Source organism: Pezoporus occidentalis, unplaced genomic scaffold (assembly GCF_034315485.1).
Source record: "Pezoporus occidentalis ecotype Australia unplaced genomic scaffold, CSIRO_AGI_Poc_V1 ctg62, whole genome shotgun sequence".
In the NCBI taxonomy this organism is placed as follows: domain Eukaryota; kingdom Metazoa; phylum Chordata; class Aves; order Psittaciformes; family Psittacidae; genus Pezoporus; species Pezoporus occidentalis.
This window is the reverse complement of record NW_026915966.1, coordinates 2,642,525-2,667,112: the sequence shown is the minus strand read 5'-3', so window position 1 is coordinate 2,667,112 and position 24,588 is coordinate 2,642,525. Positions and strand designations below refer to the sequence as shown.

At 45.6% G+C, this 24,588-nt stretch overlaps 1 protein-coding gene across 10 annotated transcripts in view; it reads right to left on the bottom strand.

Moving 5' to 3' along the window:
- Positions 1-24,588, bottom strand: part of TNRC6C (trinucleotide repeat containing adaptor 6C) — a 322,096-nt gene that overhangs the window by 202,553 nt on the left and 94,955 nt on the right. For all 10 annotated transcript variants that reach the window (XM_062639898.1, XM_062639893.1, XM_062639902.1 and 7 more), the window contains exon 4: positions 2,920-2,981. In XM_062639898.1, the coding sequence (XP_062495882.1) occupies positions 2,920-2,981 (62 nt within the window). The remainder of the gene's footprint in view (positions 1-2,919; positions 2,982-24,588) is intronic.

Here is a 24,588-nt window from a genome sequence, read left to right as displayed (position 1 = left end):
AGCAGCAGGGCGGGACGGACGTGGCCTTGGACTTGTACGTGGCCGTCCGGCTGCTCTTCACCGTCCTGGCCCTCACCCTACTCTCCATCTTCGTGAGGCTGCGGGGAGCCGAGGGGGAGCGGCTTCGGGAGCCGGCGGCAGCCGAAGCGGCCCGGGAGAGCGGCCCCGGGGACCAAGCGGCGGCAGGAGCGGGGCCGGAGGCCGCGAGGGGACGGCTGCCAGTGGAGGAGGTCGGGGCGGTCGAGGAGCAGAAGGAAGGGGCTGCCGAGCAGCGGGAGAAGGCGGCGGAGGAGCCGAGCCCCGCGGAAGAGCCGAGCCCCGCGGCCGAGCCGAGCCCCGCGGAGGAGCCGAGCCCCGCGGCCGAGCCGAGCCCCGCGACGGCCGAGAGCGTTTCCTGGAAGCCGCCCGCCGAGCCCCAGGAGGATGCAGGAGACCACGCAGCATTTCCCAGCAAGGCAGAGGGGGAAGAGCTGGACTCAGGAAAAGAGAAGCTGGCGGTGGGAGAGCCGGCAAGCACAGCAGCTACACCAGCCCCAGTGACAAGTACAGCAGCTACACCAGCCCCAGTGACAAGTATAGCAGCATCGTTTGAGAGTTCTGAAGGTTTTGAATGGCCTTTGAGTATCCTTGGGACCTGCCTGCTGATTGTGATGGGGATCAGCATGTTGGCACACACACAGACTGTGTTCTACCCACCACCATTTTGTCTGATCTCAAAAGTTAAGCAGAGTCAGGTTTGGGTCTTGTCTGGGGTTAGACGAGGATATAGGGGGACCAAGAGGTTTTCCCCAAGGCTGGACAGTCATGAGTGGCAGGGTGTGTGGGACAGTATGGGCAAGTATCTAGTCCACTGGGCCCCTCCAGTGCTTTGGAAGCATCGGAGATGGAAGGCAGCTGTATGGAGTCCCCAGCAACAAGCTGCAGAAACTGCTTAAGGGGACAGTGAATTATTTTAAGCCTGGTGGGCCCATGGCACTTCAGGCCATCAGAGCAGAGATGCAACACAGAGATGGACTCATGATCGAGGGGTGGACTTAGCAATGGACACTATTGCCCAGGTTATTCACGAGTGTGAACACTGCACACAGTCTCTCCTGCTCTGGAAGACTGTTACAAGAGATGGAGCCTGACATCATGGACCAGATGGACTCAGCAGCTTTATAGGGACTGGTCCATGCACCGAGATAAGAGTGGAGTGATGGGTGTATTGAAAATGTGGGATCTGAGCATGACGTGAATGGTATGGAATAAGGGGTGGATAATGTCCTGGGTTCAGCAGTAGCAGTCATTTTTCCCCTTCTTGGTAGCTGGTGCAGTGCAGTGTTTTGACTTTCAGCTTGGGAACAGAGCTGATAGTGATGTTTAGGTTTGGCCAAGGACTTTGTGAGCCTCATGCTCTGCCAGGGAGGAGGGGAAGCCAGGAGGAAGTAGAGACAGGACACCTGACCCAAACTGACCAAAGAGGTATTCCATACCACAGCACGTCATGCCCAGGATGTAACTGGGAGTTAGCCGGAAGGGCTGGGAGACTGCAGGGTTGGAGGAGGTATCGGTCAGAGCTTGGTTGGGCCTGGGGGGCGAGTTATCGGTCGGCTGGTGGTGAGATGATGTATTCTCTTCCCTTGTTATTTCCTTTATCATTATTATCATTGGTGGTAGCAGTAGTGATTTGTGTTATACCTTAGTTACTAAACTGTTCTTATCTCAACCCGTGGGAGTTGCATTCTTTTCGATTCTCCTCTCCGTCCCTCCGGGAGCAGGGGAGGGCAAGAAGGGGGGGGAGTGAGTGAACAAGTTACCTGACTGGGTTTAAACCACGACACATGCCCATTGTGAACTACCATAGCTTTTCCCAAGAGCTGTCCCCAGTTCACATGCATATGGTTTGCCAGCAGAGCCACCGGACCCTTTCTTGCCGCTCAGCACTGTTTGGTGTGGTACTCACTTGGCATCACGTCATGGTCAAGCCACAGCCAGCTGCGTGGCCCACACAGCCTTAACGTGTCCTAATTTACGAACAAAGATTAAAAACAAGATTCCAGTAAAAGCCCCTTTCTTCCCCATCAGATGCAATCAGCCGCAAGCTGTGTCTGACAGGGCTGAGCTTCAAAGGTAAAGTCAGACTTGACCACTAACCAAGAAAAGATAGCAGGAGAGGAATTAAAAATTCAAATAAAATTGAGCACAATCAGTTGAATTTCAGCAGTGTATCTAGATTTTTAACAATTTCAATGCTTCTACAGACTGTCTGGGGCATGTAATGAACACCATTTCATAGCAGCTTTGCAAGAAAACCTTGTCAAGATTGCAAACATTTGAAATAACCATTTGAACGGACACGTGGCACAACATCTGACTTCTCCTAGCCCAGGTGCTCAAGCAAGCTTAACCCTTCAAGTGACCACATGGAAACAGATAACACTACATGCTTCACAGCTGCATTCCTTTTTATACACACAAATGTGGGATTAACCAATCTTTCCTGCCCAGTATGTTCATTAAAAGCATACAAAAAGAGGAAGACAAGAAAATCTCAGTAGCTTACTTCAACAGTAACAGTACTTCCACCTCTCTGCTGTCGATCTGGTGACCAGCACTAGGGGTCACACACTGTCCTTGTCTCACCACCACCTCATATGCAGGTGGGCACCATGGTGCTGGGCTGGTCACAAGTGGTCACTAGATGTGACCCAAGTCATACAAACTGCTCCGCTAGCCCTCAGCCAGCCCCGTGCATGAGCCTTCATGTCAGCACAAGGGTAGGCCAAGGTGTCTGCTTTGAGTTTGGTTTTGGCTGAGCAATGGACCATGTCAGTCCAGCCCATCTCCTCCCAGTCAGGTCCTGCACAGCTGCATAGCTCATCATCAAACATACAAGCAAATATTCCTCAAGGATGTTATCCGAAGCGAAATCCCTACCTGCTCTTGACTCCTTCAAAGGCTGTTTTCTGGTAAGGGCTTATCTGATGGTTTATCCTTTGCTGGAAGACAGAAGAAAACAAAGAACAAATCCTGGTCAAACAGTGGTTTGGTTAGAAAGGATGGGATGCTGCTAAATGAGAGCAAAGAAGCATTTCATGTTTACTTTCATTACTGTCTACTGCGTGTGATACACACTTAAAAGCTGGCATAATTCTCTCCACCTAATTTATTCTATTTTTCCAACCATCAAGCTAGTCTCTTTTAATTAGCTCTCTAGGACACAGGAACAGATGAAGTTAAAATGAGTAGGTCTCCTTCTTGGTGCTGTTGCTTTCCTCACCTCTCTCCACCCCAAAGTCAATCCAAATCCTCTGGGGAATTCAGGCAGATTTTCATTGCCATGGATATAATGTGCTCCTCAAAAAAGATCAGGATTACAAACACTGAATAAGGATAATCAAGATGATGAAAGAGAACAGCTCTTGCAAAAGTGATAGGAGGTGTAAAGAGCACACATGTGTGTCACTGCACTCTGCCATGGACAAACCCTGTGTATTGTAGATGCCATTTTGCTTGACTGAATTTCCTTTAGTTTGAAAAATAAGTGCCTTAGCCCTAGGAGCAGAGTGACCTGCATCCATCTCCTCTGTGACCATGAAGTTCCTATGTCTGAATAAGTTTGGTTATCAAGCTTCTGCGTTTCCTGGCCAAAGAGATGTCAGGAGCCTCCTTGTATATCCTCTCAGCTAGAGACTTCTAGTGAGCTCCTGTGCAGTGCTGACACCCTCAGTTAGAGTTCATGGTGATATAAAACGAAGCTGCATCCAATTGTCTTTATTTAAATGAGTTTCTAAGGAACCTAGACAATAAAACTTGAAAAAGCTTCACTGGGCTCCCACTATGCTTTATTTGACCCAATTCTAAAACCTAGCAGATTTTATCCTATTATTTGGGAGCGATCCTGTGGAAAAAAGGCACTGCACACATGTGGTGGAATCACTGTCCCTGCAAGTGTTCACACACTGTGTAGACGAGGCCCTCGGTGCCATGGCCTTGGCAGTGCTGGGGGAACAGTTGGACTGGATGAGCTTAAAGGTCTTTTCCAACCAAGCTGATTCTATTACTCTATGTCCCTCGCATGGGAGTAGTCCAGGAAAAGCCACCCCAGCTTCTGGCTGAGGACCCTTTTCAGCATCCCCTCAACATGCTGAGAACCGTCCCAGTAGTTAGCACAACTGACAGTGCTGCCAATGGGGAATATCTATGCCTAAATCTTTCCGTGAAACAAACACCTTGGCATGGGAGTGAGGAGCTTTCTGCACCAGATGGACCCCTTGGTCTCTTGGTAAATCTGATTCTTAGGCTTTGCCACAAAGAGGCTTAAAATTAATTAGCAGATTTTGGTTTTTAAGGAGTTCTGTGTACACTGAGTGTGTGAGAAAGGACATTCATTAGGAGCTTTCCAGTACTTATAGGCCAAAATAAGGATTTATAGCTTGTGAGAGAGTTCCTTTTATAAGAGGCAGTTTCAAACTGTTCATCATCACAAGCAGGTGCCTTGAAGAGGAAAACATTCCCTATTTTCCCAGGAAGACAGTCAGGAAGAGGAAGATTTTCTGATTCTCTAAAGCTGACTACTTTTACCAAAAAGCATCAGTCCCTTTCAGTCTCTGTTTCCAGAGAGCTGTCTGTCACCCAGCAGCACTGGGAGGTAGATAAGTGACAACAGCTGATACATGGTGTACTATGGAAGAGAACCTTCCAACAGGCAAACCAGCACAATCTTCAGCTGCTGAGAGCTAACTTGTCTGCTGCTGACTGTAGACCACTGCCAATATTGTTCCGCAACAGCACTCACTGTAACTGCTGTAAAAACTCGGCTAGATGGTAAGAAATCTGTCTAGTTAAACCACTCAAAAATATTCTTCAAACATCTGATCCTGTATTATAGAATCACAGAATAGTTTGGGTTGGAAAGGACCTTCAGATCATTCAGTTCCAACCCCCCTGCCATGGGCAGGGATGCCTCACACTAGACCATGCCACCCAAGGCTCTGTCCAGCCTGGCCTTGAACACTGTGAGGGATGGAGCATTCATCACTCCTTGGGCCAAGCTTGTTCTTGACTTGGGCAGGGCACATCTGCAAGTTAAAACTTTTCATCCACTTCAGAGGACAAGAGGAGATCCCTCAGTGTAGGAAGTGAAGCACTAAGATATCATTGAACAGTATTTACCACCTGCAGCATTGTGTTATGATGCGCCCACCAGCACTTGGAAGAGGAGGAGATACACTAAAAACCATGAATGAGAAGTATGGTGTGGTGCGCATCAGCACTTCTTGGTCTCCTTTTCTGTAGGAGCTTACATGAGAATGGTGGTGCTGTCAGGCTGCTGCATTTCAATGACAACAGTGTTTTTCCAGAGAGAAAAGTCCAAGTTTCTGCTGCATTAGCAATACCAATTTGCTGGCTTCTTTAGTCTTTAGTAACTCCTACAAGTATGAACTGATTTATGTGCAAGCCTCTGGAGACCAGACCTGAACCGAATCAAAGAAGTTTTGCTTTGTCATAAATCTACTCCTCAAATACACAGCATGGAGCAAAATCCCTGATGTTGCTGGAAAACATTCTGAACTCATCCTTGCCTTCCTTATGTACTTTCCCCTCTGCTTTCCACTTGATATTTCTGGGGAATTTCCTTTGGGAAGGGGCTGTTGTCTGTGTTTTGCTGATGTTAGTTTGGATCAGCTCTGAGCCGCATCAAGCAGCTCCGTGTTTAAAGCTTGCTCCCACCTAACTTCTTGAGCAGGCCTAAAAATGGGAAATTTAAGGAGACTTAGACTAGTTCAGAATTATTTCAAGGACTCAAAGAACCAGACAGATAGAAAATGCTAAGCAAAAAGAACATCATTTATAAAAGGAAAAGACTGAGGCTGGTAAACTGGACTGCAAACCTACTCCTGCCATCCCAGGCTTGGTCTGAGGTGACAGAGGAATTTAAATCTTATCCTTTCAATCATGAGAAAGGGAAACCATGTCTTTGCATGACTTGAGGTTCCCAGATCTTTGGAAAGAGAAGTTCTCATGAAAAAGCTGAGTTCTTAGGACAGAAATCATTCCCTAATCACACTGCCAAGCCCCTAGGAAAAAAAATACGGTATGCCTATAGCAACCTTCTTCATCAATATTACTCCACTGACCCAGTTCTTACTCTCAGTTTTCTATTCAATCCTAATAAAGGTGGATTTAATGTACAATAATGTAAGGATAGCAGAGGTGAGGGTATTTGCTGTAAGGAAAGCATAAAGAAGATAATATTACCAGGCTACACTACATACAGCTATAACTGTTCAAGTATTAAACCCATTTTTCACCATCAGAGTGTTACCCAGCAGCAGGAGAAATACGACCAGGGGAAAATATCCTTAAAGTGAAGGAATTGATGGTCAAAGCCTGAAAGTTTGGTAAAAACCTTTTCCACTTCATGTCCTACAAGCTGTCAGCACTCGGATGGAAAACCACAGATCAGTAATTGCAAAGGACAGCTCTTCTTCCTTCCACTGTCTCTGTCTGTAAGGCAAGAGGATGGCGAGTTCATTAATTATCTCCAGCATCAGTTTACTTGAAGATCTTTTCTTCCAGCAGCGCATCAAAGGAGGCTGATAGAAGCTTTGATTAGAGAGATAATGAAGGAAATCTCTAATAGATTATATCATTTCTTGCCCGTCTGCAGCCATTCGCAAACTGGCTGCTTTTACAGGGCTGGGATTCACGTCTGGAAAATATCACAAGCATGTAAATCCACCTCAAATGCAAAAATCTATGGAAAAATTCAAGTAATTGCATGTTTACCATATTCCTGTCAAGGGTCTGGAAAAAAGATATCAGCTCATCTGACTTGCTATAGAGCAGAGATTTTCCACGTGCCCTGTTTGAGCCGCTGATTCCGTGGAGATAATCCGTATTTTGAACTCACATCAGACATGGACAGAGAAAATTCATTAGCTAATACAGAGCAGGACGAGAGCAGAGGCAGGAGGAGAGCAAATGCTGGTGGGAAGGGGGTGAGAGGCAGTTTGATGTCTACCGTTGTGATCTGTCCTAGGAAGCCTTTTGCTAATGACGACCATTAGGAGGGGTCAGATGAGGGCCTTTTTCTGGTTTTCTTTGTTTCTGATGGTTGGTTTTTTTACCTGTCTAATCTTGGCTGCTTTAACCTGCAACACGACATCTCCCTCAGTGCTTGCTTCAGGCCAACAGGAGCCCTCAAAGGGCAGAGCTGGTTCCCACTGCAGGGGAGGAAACTTCAGTACTGCAGAATCCCAGCTGTCCATCCTTGTCACACCAGGGCCCCACTGTTCTCCTCTGCATTTGAAGTCCCTTGGTGATTTTAATGCCATTTCCCTCCTACCCAGACCATACACACACTGCCAAATCTAATTGTGAGGAGAAATGAAGTGTCAGGTTCTAATACACCAATGCCCTGTGCTGATTCCTACCTCACACAGATAAACCTTAAGCCATTCCTAAGAAGTCCCAGTGGCACACTTAAGCAATCTATTTCTTCTAAGATGAGACTGAAGATTCTCCCCTGTTGGTGTTTGGTGATTAATGAACTATTGGAGGCACCCGTTCTGCTGACCCTTGGATGCTCAGGCAGCCCAGCATCTTAAGTGAGTGTCTGAGAAAGACACTGTGCTAATGAAGGAATTACTAGTCTCATAAGATGAACACCACCATCACCACCTTACCCACCAGAGCCATCCTGATCTTTCACAGGCATCCCCATCGCCCTGCTCTCATCCTGGCAAACAGGTAACATGAAGAAATGCTGCAGCCCTTGTCCTGAGTCCTTCCTGTCCCCCCCCCAGCCACTATGGACAAACGTAAAGGCAGAGAGGGAGCAGAAAGTGTTTTATGGGGTTAAACGTCCCAGTCTGAAGTAAAGCAATTTCCTTCGGTCTCCTGCCATTTCCTTGTGGAGGCTTATCATCTCCAGCTGGGACAATATAAAGGCCCATTTAATCGAGATCCATTTAACACTGAATCACACTAACAAGATTACTTAGCCAGGGCTAATTCTGCATTTGCTGAAGTGCAGTATCCAGGGTGAGTAATCTTTGTGTGCTGGTGGCAGGTTCAGAGACAGGTTAGCAACTGGCTTAACATCACAGACAGAACATGGGAAGTACATGGCAGACCATGACAGTGAAATTGCAGCCCAGTTCACCTACTGAGCTATTTCCTTCCCCCTGCTCAGTGGTATTTGAGACTGGTGCAAGAGGGTTTCCTCATTACCCCATAGGATCCTAAAAGGGGAATTATTTTCTTTGTCCTCAAAAGCAGCTGAGCAGGCAATACAGCAAAATCCTCTTCAGTCATTATCTGTTAAGTGCATGGCATCCTTTTGTGAGTTAAATGACACAGTATTTCTTGCATGGGACTGAATTCAAAAGGTTTTGCCTTCCATCAGGAGATAACTCAAGATTTGAGTGCTAATTGAATACATTTATATGCACACAAGTGATAGGCATTCATGCAATTTCTTAAAGTAGACTCTCACCATTCAGTCATTTAAAAATATAGCACTAAGGGCTCTATTATTTATGATTATTAAATCACAAATCTGAGTAGCAAAATACTTCACTCAGGGAAAGTGTGAAGAGGCTGTTTCAGAGGAAGAAAATCTCTTTTAGAGAACTCGCAGAACACCACATCATCGCAGGAGGATGCTGATAAATAATATTGTTTTACAGCTAAGGCTCTCAAAGTGACTTAGGTAAATGGATTAATCCTAATCACCCCTTCAAATGTTCCAAAATCCTCTCAGTAGTCAGAGCACAGGTTGATATATTTGGGTGAAATCCTCACTTTTTAGTGTGCATTCATAGTGGTTTGGGTTGGAAGGGACCTTAAAGATCAAAGTTCCAACCCCCTGCACTCACTGTGCCATCAACATAGGGTTGGGGACATGCCCAGTCATACCCTTCGTTGCTTTGAAAAGATGGTTTTGTTGTCACTTCAGGAGGGATTCGTCTCATCTGGTGTCAGGGTGACACAAGGCAAGTGTCTATATTTGAGTCGGTCTCTTAACTGCATAAGTGAAGAGAAATTGGAGCGATTTCTCTGACCCATTTCAGGTAACCACCATGAGATGAGAGCAATTGCCCGCTGGAGGTGGCCATTTCTCTCCATTGATGGTAAATGAGGTCTGAGTGCTCAGTGCAGATGCTGAGACCCCGGTGCTGCCTCACAAGTCAGGTGAGATGGATCCTATCAGCAGAATTGCAGCCTTTCAAAGGCAGAGTCACCTTTTTCATTGGTTTCATTGGTTTTTAGCTGGGGAGTCTATTTCAGGCATTTGAGGAAATTTCCCAAGTTTTCATTTCTGCCCAGTATCCTTTGGTCTTTCTCCCCATTTTGGCAGATAATCCTCCAGGTTTTATTTTGCAGCCCAGCCCAGAATATCTTTTGGTGCTCCAAGGGCTCACCTAGGCAGAGACCCAACCCAAGGGTGGTTCAAATCCATCTCCATAGGCTGGTTACAAGCTCCTCTGGGGTGCGTAAACTCTCCATTTCTCCAAATAAAGAACACAAGCTATGCCAGGCCAAAAGGTCTAGGCTAGAGATGACACAACGAGCTATAGAGATCCCTTCCAACCCCAGTCATTTCATGACTCGGTGAAAAAGGGAAAGTTCTTCAGGGCAGCATCCTCACATCTGATCTGGAGATGCCCATGCTCAGGGTGCTAGCAGGGGCATGCTCTGCTCCTGTGGTTCCTGGGCTGGCAGCAGTGGGAAGCTTCAAGGCCAAAAACTCAAGACACCTCTGGGAGCTGGGAGCCTTTAGGGTTTGGCAGGAGCTGGGCAAAAGCCTTCAGTATCATCATTTATATTCAGATTTGTAAGCCTGTTGAATCTAGCCCACATCCCCTCCTCAAAAAGTGACTTAGACACTCAGAAAACCAAACACTCCTTAGACACAGCCTTCAGGCCCAGGTATGCAGAAGCACAGAAGTGTGTAATGCTGCTTTGTGTGCCTAATGCACAGCAATTCCAGGATGAGATTAAATGCTTACATCAGAGCTGGAACCAAGTCCCGCACGGCTCCGGCCAAGTGCTGAGGTCACTTGTGAAAATGGGATTTCTGCTGAGATTTGTAACTTCTTTTTGATTGCATTCCAGAGCTCAGAGCAGACATACGCACCCCTCCTCCCTCCTATTAAACTCAGGCACCCAAACCATGCCCACGGTAGCTGCACACTGGGAAGGCAGTTTTTTGGCCATCTCTACGCAGGGAATTTCATATACGTGAGGTCCATCACCCCAAAGCCTAGAAAGTGGCCAAAAGACTTAGAAGTTTGTAAGAGAAACAGGCAGACCTGCATGAGAAACATGACTGTGTAAGGCTTGTTACCTTGAGAAACAAGGTGCTCTGTCAAAACATTGCTGCCCTCATCACTTCATCCTCAACATCTGAAAGCACAAGAATCTTTAAGTGTATAAAGGGGAATTAAAATCTGCTTCAAAAATATGTTCAAGTCACCCTGGAAATAGAAGGGACTTCCTTTAGCAAGTGCTCAAGGGGGTCTCCAACCATACAAAACCAAAACCTAACCCACTCGTATTCCTCCAGATAGCAGTCAACCAGCCAAGGAGTCTGACAGCCCTGTGCCTTGGACACTACGGGAGGAGCTGAAAGCCTTGGACTGAATTTCTGACATAGGCAATGACAGCATCCCCTCTGGCAATCGCCTTCTCCTTCCGTCCATCTGCTGTCACAGGGAGCAGTTTGGCAAAAGGCTCTTGAGTTTTTGGGCTATGAAGCCCAAAATCTCAGAGGCAGGGGCTAAATAACTCCCTGCTGCTGCAGTGGAGGCAGCTCAACTCTTTCTTCTCTGGTGGGACACCCAATGGAACTGCTATAAGGGATGCAGAGTATGGTCTACCACAGGTACAAACTACTCCTATGATGCATGTAAATGTATCACACATGGGGCCATGCGGAGTCTCAGAGACAGAGCAACGCAACAGGCATCACACCACACACTTATTGCACATGCAACTGTGAGGACCTCATCCCCCCGGCTCCTCACTGCGGTGGCAGGCATCAGTGACACACAACCTCCATCCACACCAACGGGGCAGCACATTGCAACGAAAGAATTTCCAAACATTTTCCAATGTTAATGGTGCCTATATATATATATATACATATATGGTAAAGGCACAGACTCACACATGGCAAGTTTAAGCCCAAAGCTTTCTTTTCTCAGTTACCTTTCCGGAACCTCTCAAAACCAATCTGCTGGCTGCAGATTGCTTCATTACTTGTCACTCTAATGCCATCATCTCTAATTGGTGGGGCACAAGGGCTTGAAAGACATTAAGCCGTGCCTGCATGTGTGCTGAGCAGTTACCACAGCATGATAACCATCCCTCCACATCCCCCTGCCCGCATGCCCGCCGGCTGGGCAGCAGTGCCTGACCCTCCTTACAGCAGCCACCAAGGCAAAGTGTCTCGCTCCAAGCAACAGGACCAAGAAGACTCCATGGGAATCGTTATTAACTTGGCTTTAATTACAAACTAATTTCCTCCTGCATAGCCAGCAATTTCAAGCTCTGTGGAAACTATAAGGAAACAATAGCATGCCTTTTCCCAGCATAAACAAATAGACAAAATACAGAGCTTAAAGGGAGAGTAGTACAATTAAACACCCCAAATGCAACCATCTGAGAATTTTTCCTCCATCTAAGCAGAAAGCATTCCAACCAAATAAGTGATTTTTAAGGCCATCGAATTTTACCAAGTTCTAGGGTAGACATGGTAGGTCTTTTTAATGGGAACTGCCTGCACCTAAAATATGCAGAGGCTACCACCTCTCCGTAATAAGCTGGTGCTGTGGGTTGCTCGCTGGCTTGAGCGGTGCTGAAGCTGTACTTAGCAGCTGACAGCTTGCAAGGAGAACTGGGGGAGCATGAAGGCTTGTTAGCAGCAAGGTTTTCCCAGCTGAGGCTCACGCACGCACTGATTGGCAATTCAGAACACGGCGTTTATCCCGGTGGAGCCTCCATATGTTTCTTCCCCTGGAGGAGCGATGAATGTCAATTCACCCCTTGGGGTGCGTCAGGCAAAAATCCTCCTGAGGGTGAAACGAGAGCTGACAGCCACTGGCCACAGGTGCCTGCACCAACTTCCACACTGGTCAATTTTGCTGAGAGTCAGGAAAAATGAAGCTCAGTTTGCTGCATCACCATGCACAGCGCTGGTGGGAGGTTCCCCTCTCAAAATTAGCTGTATGGAAACGTAAATAAGGGTAATACGCACTTACGTACCATCAACCAAGAAGAGGAATGTTTATGCTGGTGACTCATTAGCACACCTGGGACTTCCCCAGAGTTTTTGGCAGTACCCTGAATATTCAGACCATGACAGTGAACCGATAGCTCTATCCTCATCTATTCTATTCCTGTTCTCATCTCCTAAACCCACTGTGATATATCTTTATTCCTTGTGTCTACGCGCCTCCTATCACCCACTTTCAGAGCATTCTGCCAGCGGCTCTTGATGGGCTTTCCAGACCTTAATTAAGCTTCAAGACACCTCTGTGAAGTTGACTAATATAATTAAGTGAATCTTGCAGATGAATAAGCTGAGGAGAGGGGAGATCAAACAGCAGAACGACAGACGAACAGCTACCCAGTGGCAAAGGAGGTTGCAGGACCCGGAGACTCCATCCCTGATGTCTGACAAAAATCACTGCCTTTCCCATCCCATCTCTGTAGTTGATTATGCCAGGATTTTCTCCCGGAAAGGGGATAATTTGGACTATTGTCTTAACGAGAAAAAGCAGATTTTGTCAAGAAGGCATCCAGGTAGAGCTGCTACCTCCAGCAATACCATACAGAGATGTTTCTTAGGAGTATCGAGAATAGCTGTGCATGTACATGCAATGGTAGATTTTACTATTAATTAAGCTGATGGGAAGGTTTAGTCCAGTGGCTGCTTTCAAACAAGCTTTTTGAAATTACAGTAATTGTATAGCTTATATTCAAATCATTCTTGAATTTTCTGGGTGTCTCCTAACAACGTCTTACGGGATTTCTTTAATTTCAAAGGAAACTGGAAGAATAGTTTAAAAGAAAAGCCTGAATCTTGCTAGGACCTGAAGTATGACTTGTCTCAAAAGTTTAGAAGAGTTATTATGGACTTGAAGATAAGCATGCATCTAAATCCTCCATGACTGGGGCCTTACTAGACCATTGCCCTGGGTCTTTTCCCTGAAACTTGATGTTTAGAATGAAATATTAAGGTGTATTTCATTAGAATGAAGCATTAAGGTGCAACAGGAATAAAATGGAACATTTCCTAGCTGGGAGTTAAGCTGGATCTGTGACATCCCACCTTCCTACTCCTTCAAAAGAGCCTTTCCCTGGAAGTTCAGCACATTCTCAGTGCTTAAATTGCTCTTGCAAAGGACTTTTTACTTCTGTGCCTGTATCCAAATGAGATTATGCCGTGATAGCCTAAGCATTGCAGCCACTCATTGCTTAGGAAGCTCAGCCTTCAGAGGCACAGGTTCCAACATCATCTTCCATTCAAAAATGCAGTGGTAGAAGCACTTGAGAAGAAATCACTCCTGTAACACTTGTCAGTTAGCTTTCTACATGTGCGGGGCTGTGCTTGCCTTCATTCCCACCCTCCTAACATGAGCCTTAGGACTGTCTGGGAGCAGCAGAGAAGCCACTTGTTCTGGAAGTTCGCATCACTGATTTCTCCCCTTCCCACCTAGGATCTGGTGACTGCATCGCCTAACACTCTTCCTAAGTGTGCAAGAGGGGACAAACCCCACACAACCAGGGGTAACTTCATGTGACTCCCTTTTAAAACCATTGTTTCCCAGTGCTGGGACACTATATAGCAAACTATGAAGTGATGGCAGCTCTTGGGACCCAAGCCATGCTGATTTCATTGTTTTGCCTCATCTGTTTCTTTATACTGTGTCCCAAGTGACTACCCCATAGGAATTCCGGCTTTTCATTTTTCTGCTGTACAAGATGTCAGCAGATAACAATCCATGCTTCATTGGTGCCATTCCATAATTGAAAGAGCCAGCAATATATCAGGCTTGGAGTCTGCAAACCTCATCAATAAGTACTCTATTACTTAGGCATAATTTTCCATGCCCCCCAGATGAGACACCAGGCAGTTAGGTTTATATTGCTGAACCTACACTTCACTGCAAACTGTTTAAGATAATGTCTACTAAAATAGAGTCTATTGTTGCAAACTAGTTTCTCAGACAACCAGCGTCTAGCAAAAATGTACTTAATATGCAAAGCTGTCTGTTTAGATCTGTTTTCCAGTAAAGCTCTCTCAGGAAAAAAAGAGATTTGTAGTCCAAACTAACAGCACAGGTTTCTTCCCAAGTCGACATACACAGACCTGCATTTTTCTATAGGAACACATTTTTCCCTGTGTTACCAAAAGAATTTCTTTGCTTGACTTATTCTGCATTTTCAGCATGTGACAGAGACCTTAACAGCTCCTGCAGCGTTACTGATTGTGTGAGGGCAGTGTGAAACTTGCTTGGCCTCTCTCTTTAGGTTTAATTTTCCTCCTTAAGCTTTACATAGCATGGTAAGAATCCGCTTCCTGGTCCTTTTCAACAAAATCTCATCAAGTCCAAAGAGTTGCCCCTTTAAATAAATACAAGGGGCTGGAGTTTTAATTACTTTCTCCAGAATCCCCTTATCTGCCAAAGCAGCAGCTTTGACAGGCACCGGCTACACGTTATCTGGAACCACAACTGAGATCTCTAACGCCTTCCATTTCTTTAGCCCTTGAAGCTTGTCTCATACCTATTACATATCATGGCCAGAAGCACTGCCAGAGTATGGGCTCTGATACCTGTATAGACAGCTCTTTCCCTCCACAGCTTATTGTCCCAGAGGATCCTTACACACTTCCCTTGTTGCTGGCACAAACAAATTGCTGATGATGACTGTCTATCTACATACCAGGCATCTCCCAGATGTGCTACTTGGTGCTAAAAACCCCATCGTCACTTTTGGTCTATAAGCTTTGAGGCTTTGCAAACTTCTGTTATCTAGAGCAAACAAGTTTTAGTCCTTGCACCATTAAAGCTCTGTTGCAGGCATCTGGTGACTTTGCAGGCCAGTTAATATTATTAAAAGAGAAGAGCTAGTGATTGTTTAAGCTTTGCATGAAGGTAATTTTGAGATCTGGATGGAAATTGATGTCCTTTAGTACATTATCTCAACTGGATCAACCCCCCACCAGTCTAGGAACTGCCTCATAAAACCCAGAAGGAGCATATTTCACCCCAACTCTTCCAAAATCTTTCTGCTATACTGCAAGCATCAATCACATAGGACTGTCCAACTACCATAGACTATCCAACTCAGTGAAGTACCTCGTTACAGATTTATTTGAATGCCTTCACATTTTTACCCTTGTAACTCCCAGTGGAACATGATGCACTGCCCAGTGAGGACTATGTTTGGGTCTTCCACCTCCTGCACCATTCCCCAGTCCCCCTTCATCCCTTACCTGCACAGCTGGTGTCCAGTCTGAACTTTCAGCCTCCAGAAATCACTGGAGATAAGAGCTGTAACCTAAAGCACCTGTATTTTTGATAAGCTATGTTCAAAGGCTCAAAGAGCTCCATCCCTGACCATGCCAATGCCTAAACTGACTGTGGTCCACACTCTCTGCTTTTATGCATGGCAGAGCTGTGTCTGCCCCAAAGGCACCTCCTGCCTTTTTCTCATATTAATAGAATCATAGAATCATTTGTGTTGGAAAAGACCTTTAAGATCACTGAGTCCAACCGTTCTGCTTCTATTCACTTTCATGCCAGAAATGAAGTAGCCAAACTTCACAGAGGACAAAAGCAGGCAGCAGGCCAGCCTCAAAGCCAAAGTAGACATAAACCCCCATTAAACCTCATGGTTCAACACATAAACAGAGTGAAGGGAGGACCTCCCAGAGCCCTGTGCTTGAATCCAATAACCATCCATAACTACCCCTAAGGATAGTTTCTAAAGAGGGGAGAGCAATAAACAGCACTTCCCCTCTTCATTACACAACTCCAGCAATAACTATGATGAATGGCAACGAACAACTGGGTTTCATTGCTAGATTTCCAGGCTGTGATGTCCAACAATAGAAGCATAATAAAGACAGATGGCAGTGGATTAACTCTTCTTGCAATGAGGCCAGTGCTGCTGTTCAACCGCGCTCATCCCAACTCAAAGGCAGGCAGCCCCATCCAGGGCAGGATGCAGGCAGCAGGGAAGTGCTCCTGGCTTCTGTACAGGACCAGAATTAAGTATGTGGGGATCAGGAATAATGCAAACCAGAGGGTTTGGTCAGAACAGAGAGTGGAGCTGAGCAACATATGCCAATTCTGGTGGAGTGTTTTGCTTTTAAGCACAGCTGTTAACTAGGCAGAAAACTCAGAAGAAACCCAAGTGGATTTTCCACAGAGTATTTCTGCTTTTTTGTCAACTGATGGTATTAATTGTCTGGCTTCTTTATGATTTGGAAACCTCAAAATAAAAAATACCCCATGAAATTGTTGCCGCTTTTATACAAAAGAAATTACTTTAGAAAAGTTGCTAGACTTTTCCCTCCAGTTTTGCTCATTTAGCATATAAAATAAAGATTATTTTGCATCCTTGCATTAACGTGGTGCTAATAGGTGTGTGTTGGTTATCATTTTAACAGTACCTCTAGGTAGGCACCTAACCCTAACCCTAGAGGTTTAGGTGATTTCAAACTGCAGAGAAGAACTAGGGTTTAGGAGGGCTGGGGAGGCGGACCTGGGTTTTGCCAGCAGCTCTGGCCGCATTTTGCTGTGTGCCAATGAAAGAAACTCACTCTAAGCTCCAGCATTAAATGGGTGCAGGCACTGCCCAGATTAGCAGGGGACGGGTCTTACCACAACTTATTGACTGAGTTTGTAAAGCATTTGGAGACCTTCAAAAGGAAGGTGCTAAACAAAGTGAAACTTACCATTACTTCTGCCTAAGTGAAACTGCCAAGCGGTGCCGCTTCAGTCATTCACTGCACATTCAGGTCTGCCTTCTGTTTGTAAGTCCACTGTAACCAAGCTTAATTTCTGCAGATGTATTTGTTATTCAGAAGCATTCACTGGGTTGAATCATTCTCAGATGGAGTTTTTAGGAAACATGTTTGATTTGCCTATTCATTATCTGTTACTCCGGATGCGTGATGGGCTACACAGAGCAGCATGTTGCTGTTTCCGCTCACTGCTTGAATGGCAGAAAGTTTATTAGATGGGAGAATAATGAATAACCAATAATGAATGCTCTTGTTTTCATGTGAAAACAGATGAGCATGTGAAAAGCAGTGTCCCTCCCCACTTTCTTGCCAACAGATCCCCATTCACAATAACACTCTCCAATAGAGAAAAGCAAGCAGATACCCGATTCAGTCGAATATCTGGCCATTCACAAAGTCGAGTTTTACTGTCTTACCAGAGTACCTACATGCCTGCCTGAAATACGGAGGAGGCTACTCTAGGGCTGACCTGTTGCCTTTATAAAGACAAGACAATGTAAAGATGAATGTCCTTGTTTTTGCAGTGTGTGTTAACCAGTCACATAGAGCTTTGGGGTTTTTGGACTCTCCTGGCATTGGCAATTTCTCTCTAAGGCATAACTCCTGCTCTATGGGGGATTCCCTACAATACCTCATCTTGTCAAATCAGTTTGGTCTACAGGACTTCTGCAAGCCCACTCACCACATCTCTGCTCTAGTGCAAACATCAAGCACCCAACAGTGAGCCACACCGAGGTCCAACTGCACCAACCACCCCAAAACCAACCCCCAAAGCCCTGTGGAAAGATGGAAAGCTCAAACGTACACAGCATCCTTCCCTCATTCCTGTTTTTGCTGACCGTGTGACTCCAGTTGCATGTAATTATTGTAGTATCTGGTGTTAATGATGTGTCCAGTTCACTCAGCCTGTTCATCAGTATTGCTGGTCATTTGCTGTTTCTTTGTTTCTTGCCTCCCCAAAGGTCACTACATCATCAGCAAAACCAAGCGCAATTCATCCATTATTTATCAAGCCGGGTTTACTGCTCACCTGTCCCTCATTTCAAGGCCATGCTCCATCCCACATCTCAAACCTACATGCACCTTCCAGCCCACACTTGTGGCTCAAAGTACTGACTGGCATAAAGCATTTATTAAATAGAAAACACTAATTATAAAACTGAAGCTTGTCATGATGCAGACAAGGATTTGGTATCACTTTAAACGTACTGCGTTTCTAAACCTCATGCCCCTGGTCCCACTCCTGCTTTGCATTCTATTGACTGAAAAATCATTTGTAAGTAAATCTATGCAATGGAAGACCTGCCTTTTGCTATTTGGGCTGAGTTGTGGCCTGCTTTAATGCTCCATCAGTGCAGGATACCTACATCTGTTATTTCCCTAGCCTAACTGGTTGCTGAGCGCTCATCAGGCTTCCTGCATGCAGCCTGACTGCATTATTGATATCTTCCTCTGGAGCAACATCATGGAACAGCATCCCTGGGGGAAACACAGAGATACTGTGAAGTGTCCTGTGCAAAATCAAGGATGTTCATCACAGCCCTCCCCGGGACCACCAGCACCTTCCTTGCATCAGTCTTGCCCCTTTGGGAGGTATCTGCAACCTCACAGGCTCTTCATTGGGGTACAGGTGATGCATAATGTTATCAAAGCTCCATCTGCCTCTGGGAAGTCTTTGAAATATCAGCCCGTGAGAAGAGCAATAACCTTCAAAAAAAACCCTCCAACCACATGGGACTTATTACAAAAGGGAAATTCTAACCTACAAATAAAGGCAATAAAGTGGCAGACCTCTGCATCCCAATCACATCTAACACAGCCTCAGAACAAGCAGAGATGTCCTGATTAGCTGCCGAAGGGGTAAAGGCGATGTCAGCGATCCCCATCGAGGATGAGAAGGATGTTGTGCTGGGGAAAAGCCATTGAGCATCCTGAGGTCACCCTGGGGCAGCACGGCTTCTCCTCTAACCTACCCCTGGGCTTTGGCTGATGGTATTTATCATATCTATTGCTCAGACTGAAAGCCAAGCCAGAAAAGTGACTCTGAACTGTGCTGCACCAGGAGGGGAGCGGGGAGGAGAGCAATGCCATAGACACTCTGCTCCCCGCTGTTTGTCCTGGTTATCAGACTGGAAAAGATCACCAATTACCCTCTTCCCTACCACCACTGCTCCTGCCAACAAAAGATGAAAAGCACATTTATTTCTCTTAAGTGAGATCTTTTTGTGACACATAAGGACCCTTGTATACATGACAATTACTTGTAAAAAATATCTCTCTGTCTACAGCACATCTGTAAATGGATTTAAGCCCATATAAAGGATGTAAAAATGGCTATAACCGCCCCAGCGCAGCTCCCTGGAAGCTCTCAATGGTGTTTTTTTTCTCCACATATATAAAAGCCAACACAGAACAAAAAGGCCTGTCAGCAGAGAAAGGTAGGTTTGCCTTTCCTCACCTAGCTGGGGGAACTTAATTTTATTTATTTTTATTGACAATCTCAACAACTGTTTCTCAATCATAAAAGTAAAAAGCACAAGCTCAGCTAGTCAGCCCATCATTTCTATTTAGCTTTTTATTTGTGCGAGGAACTCTTTGGAGATGCAATAGCTTGTTTGCAGAGACACCCTAGTGGCAACGTGACATTACTCAAACCACCAAATGAGGCTTGTGCAGATGACACAGCCTTCTCCTATGGCACCTCCAGCAGTGCATGGATCTCACCGTGTACCCTGGGGCTCCTCTGCTCCCCCATCACCTCAGCATCCCCCGTTACCCCGACTCCTGGCTTTGGTATTTAGGGAGCATGAGCAAAGCCTCATTTAAACCCAAATGCTGTCATTGTCTAGTGGGTAATTATTGACCACTGCATCTTCTTATTATTATATTTACCATTTATTTTTGACAGATGCTCCCTGGGGTTCTGCCTCGCTAACATTCAACACAAACAGCGCTATAAGGCACTGTGAGAAGTATCCATACCTGAATTACAGCCACAGCATTCACCCTTCCATGGCCCAGGGAGTTCTAAGGGCCAGGTTTACACAAGTAGCCAGGAGCCAAAGGATGCATGGAAGAAAGGTTGGAAATCATTGGGATTTGCCAACTAAGCAGTCTGGCTCCCAGATCCGCTGGGTGGCTCTGGCTTCAGGCACCAGTCCCTCTGCCTGTGTCTGTGGCACTGGTGTTCCTTCTCAGGCTATACACAAAGGTCATCCCTGTCTCAGATCACACAGATCAAATCCTTTGACTCTGTGTTAGAGGTGGACCATTACCATCTATGACTTAAAGACTGGGAAATGAAGGGATACACTGCTTTTGGGCAAGGCTCTCAGTAACTTCCCAGAGTCAGTCCGTTTGGCCACAGCAGATAATGAAATCAGTGTTGTGCTACCTTAGCATCTGTGCTTTCACATGGAAGCGAGAAAGACTCTGCTCCTATTTGCACTCTTACCCTAACCACAGCGCAGGGTGTCAGGTGTCTGTGAGCTAAAGGCTTCCCTGCCTGTGCCACGATATTAAAAGCATATGCAATGAGACTGCACCTTCTGTTCGCACTCTGTCAGTAATCCCGTGCAGGCAGGTTTGCTGTTAACCTTCCTAATAGAAAGTCTGTTCAATGGCTTGCTGGCTTTGCCTCAGTTCAGGATTATCTGCAAAGATGCAGACTGTTGATTTGTGGGCATCTTCTAAAGTGAGAGCTGCAGAGGCTCAAAAGAAATGATGCAGCCTGGAGCTAGCAATGGAAGGGGATTTTTGCCCAAACCCAGGCCAAATCACATAATTTCTATAGAAGTAACAACTTGCTTCAGCTGCTTTGGGGAGAGGGGAAAAAAGAACTTGTCTCGGCTTAATTACAAATCTACTTCTTTCTCTTTCCTCTTTTGCCACCCCTGCCCCTCACCCCCTGATAAAATGAGGGTAAAAAGCCCTGCAAATGGCAATATCCAATATTCATTAGTGGCTTGTGAGAGAGACAGAGAGACACAACTCATTACTGGGTTCTTCACCTTTACCCCTGACAATGGTTATTTACATAATAACCTGACCCTTAGGTTACTCTTCATTAACAAACACATGCGCAAACATAGAAGCAGCTGGCTACAACTCATAAATATATATTGTTAACCTTGGCTTAGAAGACTTACTTTCACTTACTAAAGGAAAAAAAGAAGAGAAGGCACTATTTTGCATAGCTATTATGTTATAACCTCAGTAAATGGTACAATGAGCCAGAGGTTTGGTGCAGAGCTGGGCTCATGGATTGGCAGACCAGCTCGTTGTGTGCTGTCCCTGCCTGGAGCATCTTCCTCTGCCCTGAGGGGGACTGTCCCAGCTGGGAGGCGAGGCTGAGATCAGTCAACACTAGGGGGGAGTCAATCCAGCTCTTGTATTCCCCAAATCAGTAGAGGATATCACCTGAGCTGGACCGTGGTGGGATAGTGTGCAAAGCTAGGATGAAGGAGGAAAGCACTTCTCCAGAGAAGCAGCGTTTTCAGCTAAGGTGAATGATGCCATTTAACCCTCTGAGCACAAGTTTCGGCCTCTATGTGGAAATATTCCTGTGCAAGGTCTCACAGATCAGGACTTAGAGTATCTAAACCAGCTTCTGAGACTTCAGTTTTATCATACAGCTCTGGGAATGAAAACCCATCCCTTGGGCTGACATAGATGAAATGTGTCTTAGGCCGGGGGACAGCCTCAAGCAGAAGAAAAGGTGCCCTGGAGCTTTCTGGAAGATGGGAAAGTTTTTGCTCAGATCAGCTGTGATGTCTCAGCTTCATCTTTCACAAAGCACTGTTTAGCATCAGGTCTGGTTACATTTCCAACAGTCCCATACCATATTCTCAAAACACAGGCCCCATATCTTTGGTTCAGCCAGAGATGGATGGTTTTCCAGTATATACTTCAGTAACCACACATCAGAGGGTCACCACCAGAAGGACAAAGTGTCACCAACACCACTTGCAGGAAGAGATTTCATTTTGGCTGTGGCTTCATACATGTCTAACCAGAGGGGGTCACACAGATAACTTAGAATCACAGAATAGTTAGGGTTGGAAAGGACCTTAAGATCATCCAGTTCCAACCCCCCTGCCACCTCACACTAAACCATGCCACCCAAGGCTTCGTCCAACCTGGCCTTGAAAACTGGCCCCTCTTCTAAATGCTCCTGCCTGCAAGCAGGTAGGTGATGGCAGGAATCAAACACTGATGTTTGGGCTCTACCAGTAAAGCAGAAATCAAACATTTTCATAAAGCGGGGGAGTTTTGCTTGGTTTAATTGGTAGATGTTGCTCCAAGAGCCACATCCTCCTCAATCTGCATGTGGAAACGGTACAGGAGATTTGTAGGATCATGGATGCTGAGAGAGACCAGCTGGGATCCCCCCACTGCAGCTCTGCAGATGCAGCATGGGCTTCCTGGGTCACATCATGACCATCTCCTCTCCCGGGGTATTTACTCTCTCCAAACCTTCCCTGTCACAGCCTAGATGTTGGAAAGAAGCATTTTGGTGGCTGTGAGCAGAGAGAACGGCAGCCACAGGGTTTGCCTCAAGTTTGGCATTTGGGAAACAAAGGAATTGCTTAATAAGATCTTCAATGAGGATAAGACGCAATTGAAACAGAATTCTATCTAATGTTTCCAGAGAACAAATGTTAATTGTGTTTGTGTATCAAAACCCAAAATTAACAACTCAAATGTTTGCAAACCCTTGCAAGAACCCCAAATCCCAGTGTTCCAGGCAGCCTGTATCACCCGGCACACATCACTCAGAAACCTTTTTACCTATTCACTCACTATTTCCAAACCAATTACTAGCTTATAGTTTGCAAAGCAGGCTGACACTTGGGGGTTCGGGCAGGGACTTCCTTCAGTCCCTCTACCAATCCAACTATGTTTTAATTTAGTGAAGAGGGAAAGCATATAATTTTTTAGCTCCAGGGAAGCTGGAGGCAATCACAAATATCCCTAGAGCTGAGTCAAATTCCTCAGTTTAAAGCAGCAGCCCATTCTATTGCAATAATTGGACTTTAGTGTCCCTTTCGTTTAAAGAAACAACAGCTGATCTGGAAAGCTGATGGCTTGGACACAGGGTGTTTCACCTCTGGGACCTGAGACACAGACCTAACTATAATTGGATGAACCCAGAATAGCAAGTGCCTCACTTACATGGAAATAATAAATAATAATACCACCACCATCCTCATACCAGAGATCCCCCCACAGTTGCGTCTCTGTTAGCATTCAGCATCTGGATGATGCTACACCAAGAAATACAGCTTCAGGCTGATGAAGCAAAGGTGGGTGAAGGTTGGAGCTTTTAGGTAAGGCAGAGTTGCTGTGACCACCACAGGATACATAAATCTATGCAATACCCCTGTACCACTTCAGAGCAAAAAGGAAAACATCTCTAACTGGAAGGATTGGCCAAGAAAGATGTCTGTGGTGACTAAATGAGCAGATGGGAACTACTGTCCTGTGATGAGGTTGAGAATACTTATTAGAGATGAAGCCCAAGAAATAAAGCTTCTTACAAAATCAGAGTGATAACTGAGCAGTGACGCTGAGCAGGATACACCACAAACATCCCCACCAAGCAGCACATGGACAAGCCCCACAGCATCATCATGCTGCACCTCCTGCAGAAGCAGCTTTAATTGCTCTATGGGCAGCAATTAGAGAGGCCTCATCCCATCCCTGCCAGTGCATCACCAGGGACCTGCTGGGGACATGAAGCCACATGGCTGGGGTCCCGCAGGGAGCATGCAGCAGCTTGGGGAGGAGAAGGCAGCCCTCCCTCGCGTGCACCAACAAACCTGGCTTCACCCTGCGCTGAGCAAATGTCAGCCCTGTGTTAGATACCACAGTGGCACTTCTAAATCCAAGTTGGAAAATGCCACCATGTATTTTTAATCCAACCGCCTCGTCACTGCATGATAAAATGAAAGGATTGCCGAGTTTGAGTGGCATTTGTAAGTAGCATGTGAAAGGGGCTAATAGAGGCAGAAAATTAGCTACATTTATCATCTTAACTACATTCATATTACACTCACGATCCAATTGTTTAAAAATGGGGCTTTTAGAGCAGGTCCTTTTGAAAGTTTAAGCATTCCAAACAACAGCCGTTTATTCTCAGAGCAAACACTACCTTAAAAAGAGATTTATTCTGTAGATCTGGTGAATTGTGAAGGGAATGGACTTTGCTGCATGGTTTTGGTGAGTGCAGTCAACAACAAAACTGGTCAAAAACCAGGATCTGTGTTTTACACCGAGTGCTGATGCTTGGAGGGGAAAAAGGTGGAATCAGAATCCATTCAATGTTTAAAAAAAAATCCTCCCAAATATTCCCTCTGGAAAAACAATGTAGCAAAAAATTTAAAATGTTCCAATTTTGAGGTGGGATTTTTAAAAATGTATTTTATCATTCTTCTACTACCATTTTACACCATTGCTTATCATTTAAGTAGTGGCAGCAAGCAGTATGTCTTAATGACATATCGCAACGTCAGACAGAAAATCCTGTAGTCCTTTTAAATGGGTCACATCATGCT